The sequence below is a fragment of the Paroedura picta genome, chromosome 2, assembly GCF_049243985.1.
Source record: "Paroedura picta isolate Pp20150507F chromosome 2, Ppicta_v3.0, whole genome shotgun sequence".
Lineage (NCBI taxonomy): Eukaryota > Metazoa > Chordata > Lepidosauria > Squamata > Gekkonidae > Paroedura > Paroedura picta.
Genome location: NC_135370.1, coordinates 62,280,443 through 62,294,955, shown reverse-complemented (window position 1 = coordinate 62,294,955; position 14,513 = coordinate 62,280,443). Strand labels below are relative to the sequence as shown.

Sequence of the window (14,513 nt, the reverse complement as noted above, 5' to 3'; positions counted from 1 at the left end):
CAAACTGCGGCCCTCCAGATGTCCATGGACTACAATTCCCATGAGCCGCTGCCAGCGGCTTATGGGAATTGTAGTCCATGGACATCTGGAGGGCCGCAGTTTGTCTACCCCTGCCCTAGAGATTTGGGAGCTGTGTGTGGGAGGGGAGCTCACCAGGGATGTGATGCCAGAGGGTCTGGCCTCTGAAGCTGCCGTTTCCTCCTGAGGAACTGTTTGCCGAAGTCTAGAGATTTTTTTGGAACTTCTGGAGAACTTCAGGCCCTGTTTGCAAATTGGTAACATTGGATAAAATAAACATTTATTAATCTTTAAGATTAAGATAAAATGCTACAAAAGGCCTGGTTTGTTTTGCCTCTAATGCAGCTTTTTGGCCATGCCACAGAAGTTCTACCAGGAGCAATCAATCATTTTTTTCTGGGGGCCAGTTTCCTCTGGACATTTCTTAAGCTGATATCACAAACACCAAATGACCCCTCCAAGTTAATTCTGGTAATTCAGGGGAATTACCAGCCATGATCTTCTCAAAAGCGCTAAAATGGATTTGATTTTTACCACTTATTCCACCATATTTTAGTGCCAAAAAAATCATCCTTTCACTTCACAAATTTATTTTCACTTTATTTCTACCCTGCCTTTCATTCTTGTAGCCCAAAACAATGAGCCCTACTGCTTTAAATTATGATATTATGACCCAGGAAGCAGCCTGATGGTGTCACTGAGTCTCCATAACAACTAGACTAAGATTCTAAGGGGGGAGGTTCTGGGGGAAGCAGTTGCTGCTGAAATGGGGACGAGAAGGAATCACATCTAGAAGGGGAGGAAGAAGAGGAAATTCAAGATGGGGAATATAATGAAACTGATGGTAAAGTCTTAGACTAAAAGATTCAAGCAGATTTTGGAACCTATATGTCAATAACTGTGAGTCAATGTGGTGTAGCAGTCAGAATCTTAGATAATCAAGAGCAGGGAATTTCCTAAGAAAAGGCAGGACTTTTTTGGTCAAAGACACAAGTGGTATCAAGACAAAGCAGAGGTTCAACATATAAACTCAGCAACCAACTCCCGAGTCCAGTAATTCAAAAAAGCAATAAATTTAACTTTCAGATTGTGTAAGAATGTCTGGTCTTGTTAATGGACAGCTGGAATTGTTGTTATTGTTAACCCTTCTGCTTAGTAATAAGGACCATTGATGACAAAACAGTTGCTTTCTCATTCTCAAGTTTGAACTACAGTTCCCCCCTGAACGACCCCTTTTGTTCAAATGTGAGAACAAGAGATAAGAGTTTAAACTGATTTGTACTGAATGTGATAGACGGTTCAAAGTTTCAGCAGTCAAGACATGAAAGAAAAGACATTTCAGAGTCAACAGTATGAAAAGAAAAATAGGCATCTTTCCGTGCAATCATCTGCAAAGTTCCACATTTCTAAGCCCAGTGACTTCAACAGGCTTCGAAAAGTGTAACTTTGCTTTGGATTGCACAGTTTGCATCCCATTCATCTCTGTGTAAGGAAATCTGCATGCTCTTTGCTGCTGGGATCCAAGTAGAGAATTGCCCTCTGGGGGGAACTTGTTGAAGCAAGGAGTTCTGAATGGGGAGTAAAACACACAAACATTATTCCACAGTAGAGGAATTCTGAGTACATTGTTATTTTGTTCCCCCAGGCTTCCAGTTCTGGCACAACTGAAAAGAATCCAGGTAGGTCTTTACACTGTTTGTTGCATATTAGCAATTTGAATAGGATTTTCTCCTTTTCAGGCACATCAGAATGAGGCCTTTAGGCTCTGGCCTCCTGTCCAGATTCCTCCATGACAAGAATTATTGTAGTGCTGATTTGCCCCTACTGACAGAATTACGCGCACACACAATGTATTGCTCACTGAAGGGAGGGAATTGTTTTTAATCATATCTTAAAGTAAAGAGGGAGGCATGTGCCGATCATAAAAGCAGCTAAACCCGGCCACTAACAGAGGAGGCTGTGACTTCTCCATAAGCACACACCCCCCGCCCCATGGCCTGAAGAATACTGAGTGGGTTCCAGGCAACATAGAAATCTGAGAGCACCTGAATGTCAAAAGGACATGAATAAACAGGGGGGGGGGGGATTGGCTTGCTCAAGCCCTTCGGAGCATACAGCATGTGCGGGGGAGAGTTTTTTGGTAGTTTTTTGGGCACAATCCCCAACCACTTAGCCCCTGCTCCTGCACTTTGACATGGATCTCCAGTTTCTTTGCCACACCTCTCCCACTATCTGACAGCAATAAAAGGACTTAGAGATCGCAATTGTTAGTTCTATCTGTCACAGGGAGTATTGGCTTTCAAAAGCTTATGCACTGAAAATCTTGTTGATCTCTAAGGTGTTACTGGATTTGAAACTAGCTGTTCTCTTTAGGATAGCACTGTAAATCGCTCAGGCTCAAGGCTTCCAAGAATGCTTTCCCAATCATCTAGTTCTTAATCTCAGCAATCAGCCCTACATAGCTGTTGAACTATGGCCCTAGACTTCCAGTGTTGCATTATAGCATTTTCTGTCTTTTTAATTTAATTTATTTATTTTAAATTTCTATGCCCCCTGTCCCCTAGGGGTCAGGGCATCTGGCTCATAAAATTTAAGTACAGTCAAGATTGAATGGAATAGTAAAACATTAAAAACCAGTTTTCATTAAAACTAAGACACCCCCCTCACACACATACACACCTGTCTAACTCCCTATGCCTTATGCAGGGCATTATGCTCTGTGAGTGCAAATAGGCTGGAGATCCCTGGTCCATGTGAAGCTCACCTGGCCTCGACCAGGGCCAGAGGCTTTTCTGGCCCTTATTGCTGACATGGATGATGTAATGTTTCAGCCAAAGCTCTGCAGTTTTTAGGTTTGGGCTGTTAGCTGATCTTCCATCTGTAAACCGCTCCGCGGGAGCAGTAATAATAATGCAGTAAGGGCAATGTGGGAGGAGAAAGGGGCAGGGCGATTCCGGGATAAAAACTCAAAGGGGCCAATGGGGAGCCACGAAGTGGCTTCCCATTGGCCCCTCCGAGTGTTAGTCCGGGGCCAAGGGGCCAGCAGTGCCCAGGCTAGAGCCCATTGTATTAGAAAATACAATGGGCTTTACCTCTAATAAATAAATTGAGTAACAAATGCAGTCCATATTACATTTGCTTATGTGAATATGATATAGAGGGCAATCATTTTCCTGTCTTTTCTGAAGTAATGTTAGATAGAAAACTAGAAAAAGCTATAAAAGTAATCAGAGAGACAAAATTGTTTTGTTTTCAGAAAAAGACCAAATGTTTACTTTCCCCCATCTCATAGATAATGGCAGGGCTACGGACGAGGAAATCTTAACAATTCACATCAGCAACAACCTTTATGCAATTCTTAAGAGAAGAGAGAACTACCTCTGCCGTCTGCTTCAGAAGAAGTTTGGCTGCATAACTATCCTTAAAAGTAAAAGGAACCCCACTGAAGTTTATAGGAAAAACTTGAAAGAAGGAATTGACGTCTCAGTCTTGTTAGATGACCTGACCAGACACGAAGCCGATGCTTTGGTGAACACAGCCAATGAAAACCTACATCATTTTGGAGGCCTGGCATTTGCCCTTCTGAAAGCTGGCGGGCCAGAAATTGAAGAGCAGTGCAAACGTTTCATTGAAAAGAACGGACCTCTCCATGCCGGCCAGATTGCAGTCACTAGTGGAGGCAGACTCCCTTGCAAGCAAGTGATCCACATAGTAAGCCCAAGATGGTCTGAAGACCAGAGGGAAGAATGTTGCCTCCGACTTGAAACAGCCATTATAAATATTCTGAAATACGGCAATGCGCCAGAAAACAATATCAAGTCGGTAGCCATTCCTGCACTGGGCTCAGGATTCTTCAACTTCCCGCTGGATTTATGCGCACAAGTCGTTGTTCAGACTATAAAGAATTTTATCCAGCTAGCTCCATTATTTGGCTACTTGCAAGAAATCCACCTTGTGAATGCTGATGAGCCCACAGTTGAAATAATGAAAAGGGCTTGTGAAGAACTGCTTGGTGTTAACGACCTAATGCCCCTGAAGGGAGCCACAGATTCCATCACAGTGAACAATCTTTGCCTGCAGATCAGAAAAGGGAATATAGAAAATCAGCAAGTAAGTTTCTGTATGCTTACAGGCTGCAAATGTTTGAGTTAGAGTTTGAAACTGAAGGTTGATTCCGTAATCATGCAGCCATGAGGTTAGGAGTGCTGATTATTTTCATCACCATGACTTGATCTAAATGTTCCCAAATACTAGGTAAGCAGTTTAGTGCAGTAGGTAGCTGCAGGTCCTGTATCTTGTCCCACTGTTTCTCCAAGAATGCTTCTCCTTCACTGTTCTATGGTGTGTGCACAAGACAGTATGTTGAAAAGATGCTTTAGCAAATACTACCACTCCAGTTTAGAAGAGTTTGAAGCCTTACTCCAATGGCAGGGCCACTTAAGTTGGAGGAAGGCTCCCTAGGCTGGAGGAACTTCTCCAAATGAAAGTTGAATTTGCACCACTTTTTTTCAACATGATTGATAGGGACGCATTCTTATGATATTGTAGATGAATAGTGTGGGTGCCTTGGCTTGTAAGTTTAAAGCATAAGAATATCTGCATGAGGCTGGGAAAAATAACCAAACCCTTAGAATGTGTTCTTCCAGGCAGTTATTAATTGAACTTGACGTCCCCATAGTTTTTCAGTTCAGGTTCCATGATGATACTAAAAGTACTCCAAGTATATCTGAAAGGCATCTACCACCCTGAGTTGCATGGGGCAAGGGGATAAAAACATGCTAGATGCAGAAATTCAATTAATACATGTATTAATGAATTAATACAATTAGTACATGTCCCCCTCAGTTGAAATGGCTTCAGATTTTACATTGTTTTCTTTCAGACTGCCATTATTATCAACTCTGTGATTGTGCAAGATGATCTTTCACAAGGAACCATTTCAAGAGCAATTCTAGAAAAAGCAGGTCTACCTCTGCAGGAGCAATTTCTTTCTGAATTACAGAAACTTCCAGCAGATTGTTTCCAACTGGTATGCACCAAAGGGTACAACATCGCCTGTGAGTTTGTGCTCCATGTGATATGGCCATCTCATAATGAGGGCAACACACAGCAGGTGAGGGCTTTTCTGGTACCAGTACAATTTTATGGTAAGGGCTAAGAGGAGGAGCTGGTCTCATGGCTAAATTGCCACAACTCCCACTCAGGGTGGGTGTCCTGCCCCTGAGTGCCTCCTCCTTCAACTGGCTTACCTGTCTATTTAGTGGCCAGCCAATCACCTTCCGTCCCCCACTCTGACCACCCCCTCTTCCTTCCACTTCCTTCTGAGTCTGCAGATCCCTGCTGTGTGAGAGCTGCCCCTGTTGGTGAGTTTCCTGCAGCAGGGTCATCCTTATCCATGGTTCCTCTATATATTTGTGAAACAGCCTGGGGGGTGGAACATGTCCGGCTGTCCAAGTTGGAATAGGGCCAATCAAGGTGCAGCCAGCAACGGTGCTGCACCCTGATTGACCCTGCCCCTACAGCTCCTGCCCTCCTTCCCTGGACACTAGCCACATTTCTCTCAGATGCGCCAGAGACACAGAGCCCTGCCAGACCGAAGACAATCCCTCATTCCCTCCTATCACTCCTGCTGTGAGGGAGGCAGAGAAAGACACAGAGAGAGCCCCCCAAGCTGCTGACCAGCCCTGCTTCCCTCCTAAGAAGGGGCTTTAATTACCTGCTGTGATGGAGAGAGAGACACAGAGAGAGCCACCCCTGCTGCGACAGAGGGAGAGAGAGTCAGAGACAGAGAGCTGCCCCAAACTGCACACCAGCCCTGCTTCCCTCCTCAGAACGAGCCCTAATTACCTGCTGTGCCTCCTGCTGCGAGGCACGCGGAGAGACATGCATCGAAAGGGAAAGACACACAGAGAGATCCGCACCTCCCAGTGTCTTCTGGGTCCTAGCACTCATTGCATTCCTGGTTGCAATGGGCTTTCTTGCTAGTATATATATAACTCTGTTGTTTTCCTCAGGCACTAAAAGCGGCAGTTTCTAAAAGCCTTTTCAAGACTCAGGAACAGCAATTTCCCTCCATTTCTTTCCCTCCTCTTGGGATTGAAGATTTACATTTGCCAAAGGATGAAGTAGCAAATATTATGGTAGAGCAAATAATATGCTTTGCAAAGGAACATCCTGGGGAAAAGCCAGATGTCTATATTGTAATTCCACCTGCTGACAATGATGTTTATGAGGTAAGATATTTACTATTAACCCAAAATAGGCAGGGCAAAAGTTAACTGTGTTGTCTGAGCACTGAGTTCAAACAATTTCTTATTCTTTGTCATCTGCTGCCGCTTGACGTAGCACCTCCCCCCCCCCCACATACACACACCCATGACGAGGTTGGGAAGCTGGTCAGTTTTCATTTGAGAGTTAATGTTACTGGGGCTCACTAGTATTCAAAAGCTCTGCTCAATAATAGACCAGGTTCACCAGGCATGGGATTATGTAACCTCTGTGCCAGTAGTGTTTGGTGTACCCAGAACACAGATCTGAAATCCTATAAGACAGCACTGCAATTAGTGAAAATTCTGGATGTTCTGAAGTGGAAAAGGACAATCTGTTTCCACGTGCTGAAGAAGTATATTGCATATCACTAAGACATACTGCAATTAAAAATTAGTGGATATTTTAGGTGTCACAGTGACCAGACACTTGGGATTTGTTAAATTCTGTGTGAACCTAAGCTGGTGCAACCATTTTGAGCTTTCAGTTTTAACAGCAGAGAAGTAGGACATGTTGTCGGTACTAAGAATAACACTGAAACAATAATGAATTGGAAAAGTTGCTAATTATCGTATGCAACATAGCATAGTTTGCATGAGAACATTCAGTTCTTTTTATAGAGGAAGTTTGGAATAGACATTGGAATCAATAAAGAACAAAAGCATGTAGTCCATATTAGAAATACTTGCTTTGCAGTTTCCTGCTTTGATTCCTGAACTTGGGTAAGGATGTACAGAATGACATACACAAGTACTACCATGACCAGGTAGAAATGACAATGCCTTTCTTGATTATTTGTGTTGCTCTTTTTAAAGGCTTTCTGTACCAAGATTATGTCAATCAAAAACAAACTGGAAGAAAAAATGGACTGCTGCAGTTTGGATGCTATGGGTAAGAAAAAGACAGAATGGGTAAAATTAGTGGAGATGCTGGTGGTAAAAATTTTAATGAGAAATAGATTACACGGCAAGAAGAGATACAACAAATGAAGCTTCTTATGCGCCTATTGTTTTCCTTTGAGATGAAAAATAACAAATGTGCACTATTTTTCCAGATATACAGACTGACATTCAAGCCAGGGCATGTTCTGAAAGAAATGGACCATTTGTAGAACTCATTGGATGTAGTCGTGAAACCTTAGAGGAAGCAGGACTGTGGCTCAAGAACATAATACAGGTTGAGGACACGCACCAAATTGTTATAAGAAATTGCAGCCATCGAAACCTCGGCCAGAGTCAACCTGTTGAATTGTCCGAACTACAACAGCATTTTGGTATCACCATACAGGAGAGTGTGACTAGAGAGGGGTCAGCATTAGAGATTGAAGGTTCCCCCCAAGCTGTGATTGATGCAACATTTGCCATTGAATTTATGCTACAAAATACAACTGATCCAGAACACCTGAAGGCAGATGGTACGTAATACTGCACGCTTCATTTATGACATGCATGAATACAACAGAGCCAAAAATCTGATGAAGAGATTTGTCTTGTTGAAATAATATGTAGAATTAGTTTAGAGGGCTAGTTTGAGGCTTATGATGATGATCTCTTATAATGTCATCAGGACTGAACACTTTCACAGGAGGGCATTCCTGCCCCTTAATGATTAAAATTGTTCTAAAATTATGCTTAACTTCATTTGTTACCACTAATCTCTTAATATTTTTGGCCTAAATAGATTCAACTTTCTCCAGTCCCTCCATAACTCTTGGTGTATCCTTGACAAGCTGCCTTTGGCTTGATTCCTTGCTGAGTACTTGGCTAATGAGCCCTTGTCCAAATGCTGGAACTATCCATTGGGCTGGGATTCAGCAAACATGAGAAAGATCCACAATCTTTGCATCCACAGTTCATGGGATCTGTCCTAATGCGAAAGAATTAGTTATTCAGATGGCAAAAACAGAGGTAATAATGAATAACTGAGCACAATTTTTTCTTTCTGTGATGTTAAATCTGAGAGAGCTTAGTGGGGAGCAATTATATTTTGCAGTTATTACTTGATAGCAAACAGGGATCCCTGAGGCAGATAATTCTTCAAACTTCAGGCTTCAGCCAAGTAAAATCCATCTCTCTGGTAACAGTATTTTTTCACATCTTTATCTTGGCCCTTTGTTAGCACATTAGTTCACAGAAGTGATTCTATGACACGTGCTTTTGAAAAGACCTGGGGAAGAACTACATTGTTGCAGAAGCTTGGTTTCTGGGTGATTGTATTGGGCCTTCAGTGGTAGCTTTTGCACAGAGGAAATTCTAGTGTTCCTCTCTCAGCAGCTAATGAAAAAGGAAAAAAACCTGAGAATCATACTTTCATTAAAAAGTGTCATGTTAACAGAGATGTTGTACATCCTTCCTTGCTGTGGACTTCACTGTCCTAAATCATCCAGAATATCAGTGGAGATTGAGCATAGGCAACACAAAGTGGTCAAGTAAAGAAGTCCGCCTGGTCTCAACCAGGGCCAGAGCATTCTCTGTTCTGGCCCCCACCTGGTGGAATGAGCTCCCGGAGAAGATCAGGGCCCTGACGGAGCTTAAACAATTCCGCAGGGCCTGCAAGGAGGAGCTCTTCCGCCAGGCATTCGGTTGAGACCAGATATATATAACCAACAGCGACCAAAGAGCCCCTGCTCCCCGCCCCCCCTCAGAACACCACCTATACACTCTGGACCTGTTTGTATGTTGCAACGTTGTATTGTTTATTGATTATACAATTATAATGTTATATGTTTACAATTATCAGTTATTATTGCACGGTTACTGAAATGTTTTATAAGACTGTTCCATGTATTGTTCTTGTGTTATTATGTAAACCGCCCTGAGCCCCCGGGGAGGGCGGTATATAAATATATAATAAATAAAATAAAAAATAAAAATAAAATAAATAAAGTTAAGAAGAATATTTAGCATCTACTGACTTAATGGCCATCTAACTGTAACTGAAAAGGTGAGTGAGACTGTGTGACAATTAAGTGTTTATAGTAAACTCATATTTAGTAAATTCTGAAATGTGCAATATCAGATTACCTGTTAAGGGTTTTTTAAGGGGGTTTATATTGTATTGTATTGCACTGGCAAACCACCCCGTATTGAGTCTGCCATGAAAACGCTGGAGGGCATCACCCCAAGGGTCAGACATGACTCGGTGCTTGCAAAGGGGATACCTTTATCTTATATTGTATTGTATTGTTTTATTGTAAACCGCCGTGAGACAGTATTAAGAGCGACGGTATAAAAATCCAAAAACAAACAAATTAAATAATGAATCTCAATAAGTTTTTCTTTGGGGATGTTGACACAGATGTCTGTACAAATTAGAGGACTAGTTTCAGTCAAGGCATATATTGAAGATGTCTCATGATGCCCACAGGACTGGCATTCCTGCCCCTTAAAGATTAAAACTGATGTGTGTTTATCTTAGTTAGTTCCCACTAATCTGTTAATGGTTTTGGCTTAAATAGATTCAACTTTCTACAGGTGTCTCTTCCAGAGAAATAATTTGCCATGAATGGGCCTTCATTAAAGGAACAACCCATAGCAGTTATTTTCCCTTTTATTTATTTAGATTTATATTTATTTATTTAGATTTCAGAGGGTATTGTTCTCCCCATTATTAAGCAAATAAAATTGGTTGGTAATATCCTTATCCAGTAATTGTCTGGTCAGTCCAAACGTGAAGTCTTGCTTTTACTGTTATTAAGCCTATCCTGTTACCTGCCCCCAGGACATTTGGGAAACGATCTTCATCAAGAAGGGTGCACAGAGGTGGCAAGCAGATACAGTTACCAAGTCATTCCAATAGAGTCGTATCTCCAGGAATTCAAAGACAAAGAAAAACAGCTTGAAAAATCTGGTCTCCGTGTTCTCAAGGTAAAGAAGCCATCAACAGGAACATCACCATGACAGGGACAAAATCACCAGGAATTTAGGGGGACATATTTGGGGGCGAGCCAGGGTGGCTATCCATTATGAGGAACATATTGACATGAAGTTAGGACAAACTTAACAATAAGGGGAGCTCAATTGTGGAATTGGTTGCCCAGGGATGTTGTACGTTCTCCCTCCTTGGTGATGTTTAAGCCAAGACTGGACAGTTATTTGGTACAGAGGGTTGGACTTTATGGTCTTTATGATCCTTCCAACTTAAAAAAAATAAGATTTCTAGTTTGTTCATTGATAGTTTCTAGATTTAAGTGTTCACAGATATGGCCCTGTAGAAAGTTTGATACATATTGTACTACACATAACAAGCTAAGATATAATATATTGTTAATGTTTATTGCAGATAGAGAAAATATATAATCCTGTATTAGAATCTGCTTTCCAAAGGATTAAAAGAAAAGTAGAAGGAAAAAATAGTGGAAGGCCAGTAACTCATAGGTTATACCATCGTGTACCAGCTCAGCATTGCAGTCTTGTCTGCAAAACTGGATTTCAGACAACTTATTCTTCACAAGGTAATCCCAAGCACCTTTGTGTTTATTTGGTAAATGCAGTATATAACTATAAACATCCCCGTTACTAGTTTGATCCTGCAGAAAATTATTTTCATAATTGACAGCCATGCAGACATAAGATTCTTAAAGTATTTTAAAGACAGAATATGGAGAATACCGATAACAGTAATATCCATCCAGTTATCATAATTCAGTATATTCATATGATCTTTCTAAAACAAGAGAAATGAAATTTCACTCATTAGTTTTGCAATTTACAAGCTGATCTGAGACAAAGCTAGATTTTAGGGTTCTGCATTCACACACACACACACACACACACACCCATGATTAATTCCATCTCTTTAAAAGTCAAAGTGATTATACTACTTACTAGGGGCAAAGCCCGTTGTCTCCAAGAATACAATGGGCGCTAGAGCTTGGCAGTGGGAAGAGGAAGGGGAGGAGTTGTCCAGTCTGTAAGGGCATGGGGTTGTCGTGTGTTGTGTGGGAGGTTGTGGTGGCATGGTGGCAAATGAGGCCATGGGTGTGGAGAGATGGGTGTCAAGAACCTGTGGTGTGGAATGTTCGTTGATTGTGGGAGAGGACTGTCCTTTGGGAATTGTGGCATAGTGGTTACAGATGAGCTTTCCAGAGCCATGTCCTCAGATATGTGAAGGGAAAATCAGACTGGAGACTCTTCTTAGGGGAAGATTACATGGCAACCAATTCCCCCCAGTTCTGCGTCATTTCCCTTCTTGTGTGAATTAGGTCACATTCACTGAAATGCCCCTCTGCCCTAATACACATAGGGTAGTCACAGTACACAGGTGTCCACCCTGTTCCTTCTGTCTCCCATATTTTCATTGTCGGTAAAATGTTATGTGCCCACATGCTTCTTTCATGGTTGCTCCTTAGAAGAATGGATTTTTGTACCCTATTGCTTACTACCCAAAGGAGTCTCAAAGCGGTTTACAAACACCTTTTCCATTTGTCTCTCCACAATAGTCAACCTGTGAGGTATGTAGGGTTGTGAGAGATCTGAGAGAACTGGGAATGGGTCGCAGTGACCCAGCAGACCTCAGGTGTCTCAAAGCATTTTCCAATTGCCTTCCCCTTCTCTCCCCATAGCAAACTCCCCATGAGGGAGGTGGGGTAGCGAGCCTCACAGGGAAGCTGGCAACCCTAAGAGGAAAACTGTCTGTGCACAGCACTCTTGACCTTAGTAAGGTTTTTAATACTGTTTTTTTATTTGCCAGGCCAAGGTTATTTGCCAGTTACTATTTCAGTGACGATGTGTCTCCAGACATTTACTTGTTCTCTATTTAGTTTCAGGCTGTAAATATTTATTTAGATCTTCCTGCACTTTCCAGACTCACAGGACTGATGCTGGTCTGCCTGTCTGCGCCCCAGAATACAAACAGTTGCTGATAAGGGCTGGCCATAACCCATAGGCCAGGAGGGACACTCCTGCACCACTCCCTACCAACTGGAGGCAAAAATGGCTCATTTGAAGGCTGGACTCTGAGGCATTGTACGATTTTGAAGTCCCACCTCCAAACCTCCAGGAATATTTCCAACCCAGGGGTAGCCAACCTACAGGTGTGGCCTGGAGAGCTCCTGGAATTACAGCTCACCTGCAGAGTATAAAGATCAGCTCCCCAGGAAGAAAGGGCTACTTTGGACAGGGTTGTGGCAGAGAAGAAACATTTAAGGCTTCCCACACAGGTTGTTGTTGAATTGAAAGACTTGAGGCCTACTGCACAGGGTTGTTGTGCAGATGAAACAGGAGACAAAACAGCCAGCTTCCTCTGCAGAATAACGCTGTGCAGTGGCCTCAAATCTGCAGAGAGTTGCAAAGAAGAAAGACACATGGCTTGGCTGTGTACAACCCCCGGCCAGAGCAGTATTTTAAGTGAGAAGGGGCTTTTCTGTAGCCTCCCTGTCAGGCAGCTGTTTGGCAGAAGGAGAAAGTCCCCCCCCCTCAAAAGGAAGGCCCTCAGGCTCCCCTGCGTTGCTCTTGGAAAGGCCTCCCTCCCCTCAGTCAGGGCCTGTCAGAGGCTCCTTCACAGCAGGCGTGAAGGGGGGAGGGGGAGCACTCTGCAGCCTCCTGCCAGCTCTGTCAGGTTTCTGAGGCAATTTACAGTTGGACATGACAGTTAGGACAGCCTTGGGGTGAAAAGGGCTGGCGCAGCCTCTGTTCTCATCCCCCTTGGCAGCCCTACTGACCTCCTCTCCCTTTGGTGGTCAGGAGCAGACTGGCAGCCAGACTGGGCTGGGTGAATGGAATTTTGGTCTGTCCTGGTGAGGGGCCAATAGGAAGGCACTTTGGACGCCTCCCCATTGGATGCTTGGCCCTGGATGGACACTCAGAGGGCCCAATCAGGAGCCGCTTCACGGCTCCTGATTGGGCCCTCTGAGTTTTTATCCTGGACAGGGCCCACCCTAACTCCTCCCCAGGTGGCCTTACTCTTTTATTTAATAAGACCCTGTCCTATTTAAAGATGGTACACAAACAAGTGAATTAAGTCAGGAAGTTCCACTTAGGGAAAATATATTTTCTACCTCCCTTCTCTTTTTCATCTCCCATGTCATCTGAAATGCAGATGCTGAAAGTCTGGGAAACCCTTGGTAATGGTATGAGTCAGTATTGGGGGACGGGGGCTGCAATTAGACTGGGAAATCCACAGAAATGATAGACTTCCTCGTCATGCAGAACTGTCTTGTATTCACAATAAGGCTTCTTAGGATGTAACCCGGCACTGTATTAGTTGTTACCTGTCCTTCAGGCGTGATTGAAGGTCAAAGGTGATGCAGAATCAAGTATCCAACACTTGTGTTTTGTGGTGGTGCCATGACAAGAACATAACCCACACCAGTCTTTCTCCTCCCTCAGATCAAAAATATGGAGCTGGCATCTACTTTAACAAGAATCCCAGGAACCTTGTGGAAGATATCAGGGACAAGTGTGAAATGGACCACCTGCTCTGTGCATTTGAGGCCGAAGTTGTAACAGGCTTATACACTAGGGGCAATCGAAGCTATGTAGTACCACCGTTAATTAATGCAAGTGGAATGAAACTCTATGACAGTGTCGTTGATGATATTCACAACCCTGAAATATTTGTCATTTTTAATAAGGAACAGGCTCTGCCATTGTATTTGTTGACTTGTTCCCTGATTTGGAATCCAGGGCAGAAGACAAATTTGGAGTCATCAGCCTAGAAAATATGAGACCTCAAACTTCATCAGACAGTAGGCCCAAGCTATGTTTGTGTATTTAAACATCTATAGATGGCAGCTCTTCAGTGCAATGAAAAGTCTTGTTATGCAGATTTAATTATCTTAATTGCTTAATAAGCAGCTTCAACTAACTAAGGAAGCTTAAAACAATGTAATTTTATTTGCAACAGAACTGCACTGACAATTGTATATTAAAATACCAACTTCAAACCCTTCGAAAAAATTATTTTGTGCTGTTCTTATATTGTTGAACACCTAACAATGACCTGGGTCTCTCCTGAAATATGACTTCCCCAATTCCTCCTACTGCAGCATGAAATGTTCTTGAAGGGGGCAAGACCCCCTGGAATAGCTTGGGGGAATTTTCAGTGGGATCCATCGCATTATGCTGAGAGTTCTCTTTAGTATGTTCCTAAGTCAGTGCTTATACCAAAACATCGTAGTTATTTTTATAAGATTTTAGGTAACTTGTTTCATTCATTAGTAACAGGTATTTTATTAGTTTAACTAGGAATAAAGCCCATTTTAAAGGTGAATAAAATGGGCGCTAGGG

General features: G+C 42.7%; 1 protein-coding gene across 2 annotated transcripts; it reads left to right on the top strand.

Annotated features, from left to right (window-relative positions):
* Nucleotides 1–733: 733 nt before the first annotated feature.
* Nucleotides 734–14,183, top strand: PARP9 (poly(ADP-ribose) polymerase family member 9). Of its 2 annotated transcripts, none has more exons than XM_077320334.1 (10): nucleotides 734–862; nucleotides 1,664–1,697; nucleotides 3,311–4,128; nucleotides 4,901–5,131; nucleotides 6,033–6,251; nucleotides 7,101–7,176; nucleotides 7,340–7,699; nucleotides 10,006–10,151; nucleotides 10,567–10,738; nucleotides 13,614–14,183. In XM_077320334.1, the coding sequence occupies exons 1-10, from the start codon at nucleotides 839–841 to the stop codon at nucleotides 13,940–13,942; spliced, it is 2,409 nt and encodes an 802-aa protein (XP_077176449.1). In that variant the 5' UTR covers nucleotides 734–838; the 3' UTR covers nucleotides 13,943–14,183. The 2 variants fall into 2 exon arrangements, with proteins under 2 accessions (XP_077176449.1, XP_077176450.1); XM_077320335.1 differs by having other exon boundaries at nucleotides 808–918.
* The last annotated feature ends 330 nt before the right edge of the window (nucleotides 14,184–14,513 follow it).

Coding starts and splice junctions, on each gene's coding strand:
- PARP9 (XM_077320334.1), top strand. CDS start 839: ATGGGGAATATAATGAAACTGATG. Junction 863..1,663: donor GGAATATAATGAAACTGATG/GTAAAGTCTTAG, acceptor TTGTTCCCCCAG/GCTTCCAGTTCTGGCACAAC. Junction 6,252..7,100: donor CTGACAATGATGTTTATGAG/GTAAGATATTTA, acceptor CTCTTTTTAAAG/GCTTTCTGTACCAAGATTAT.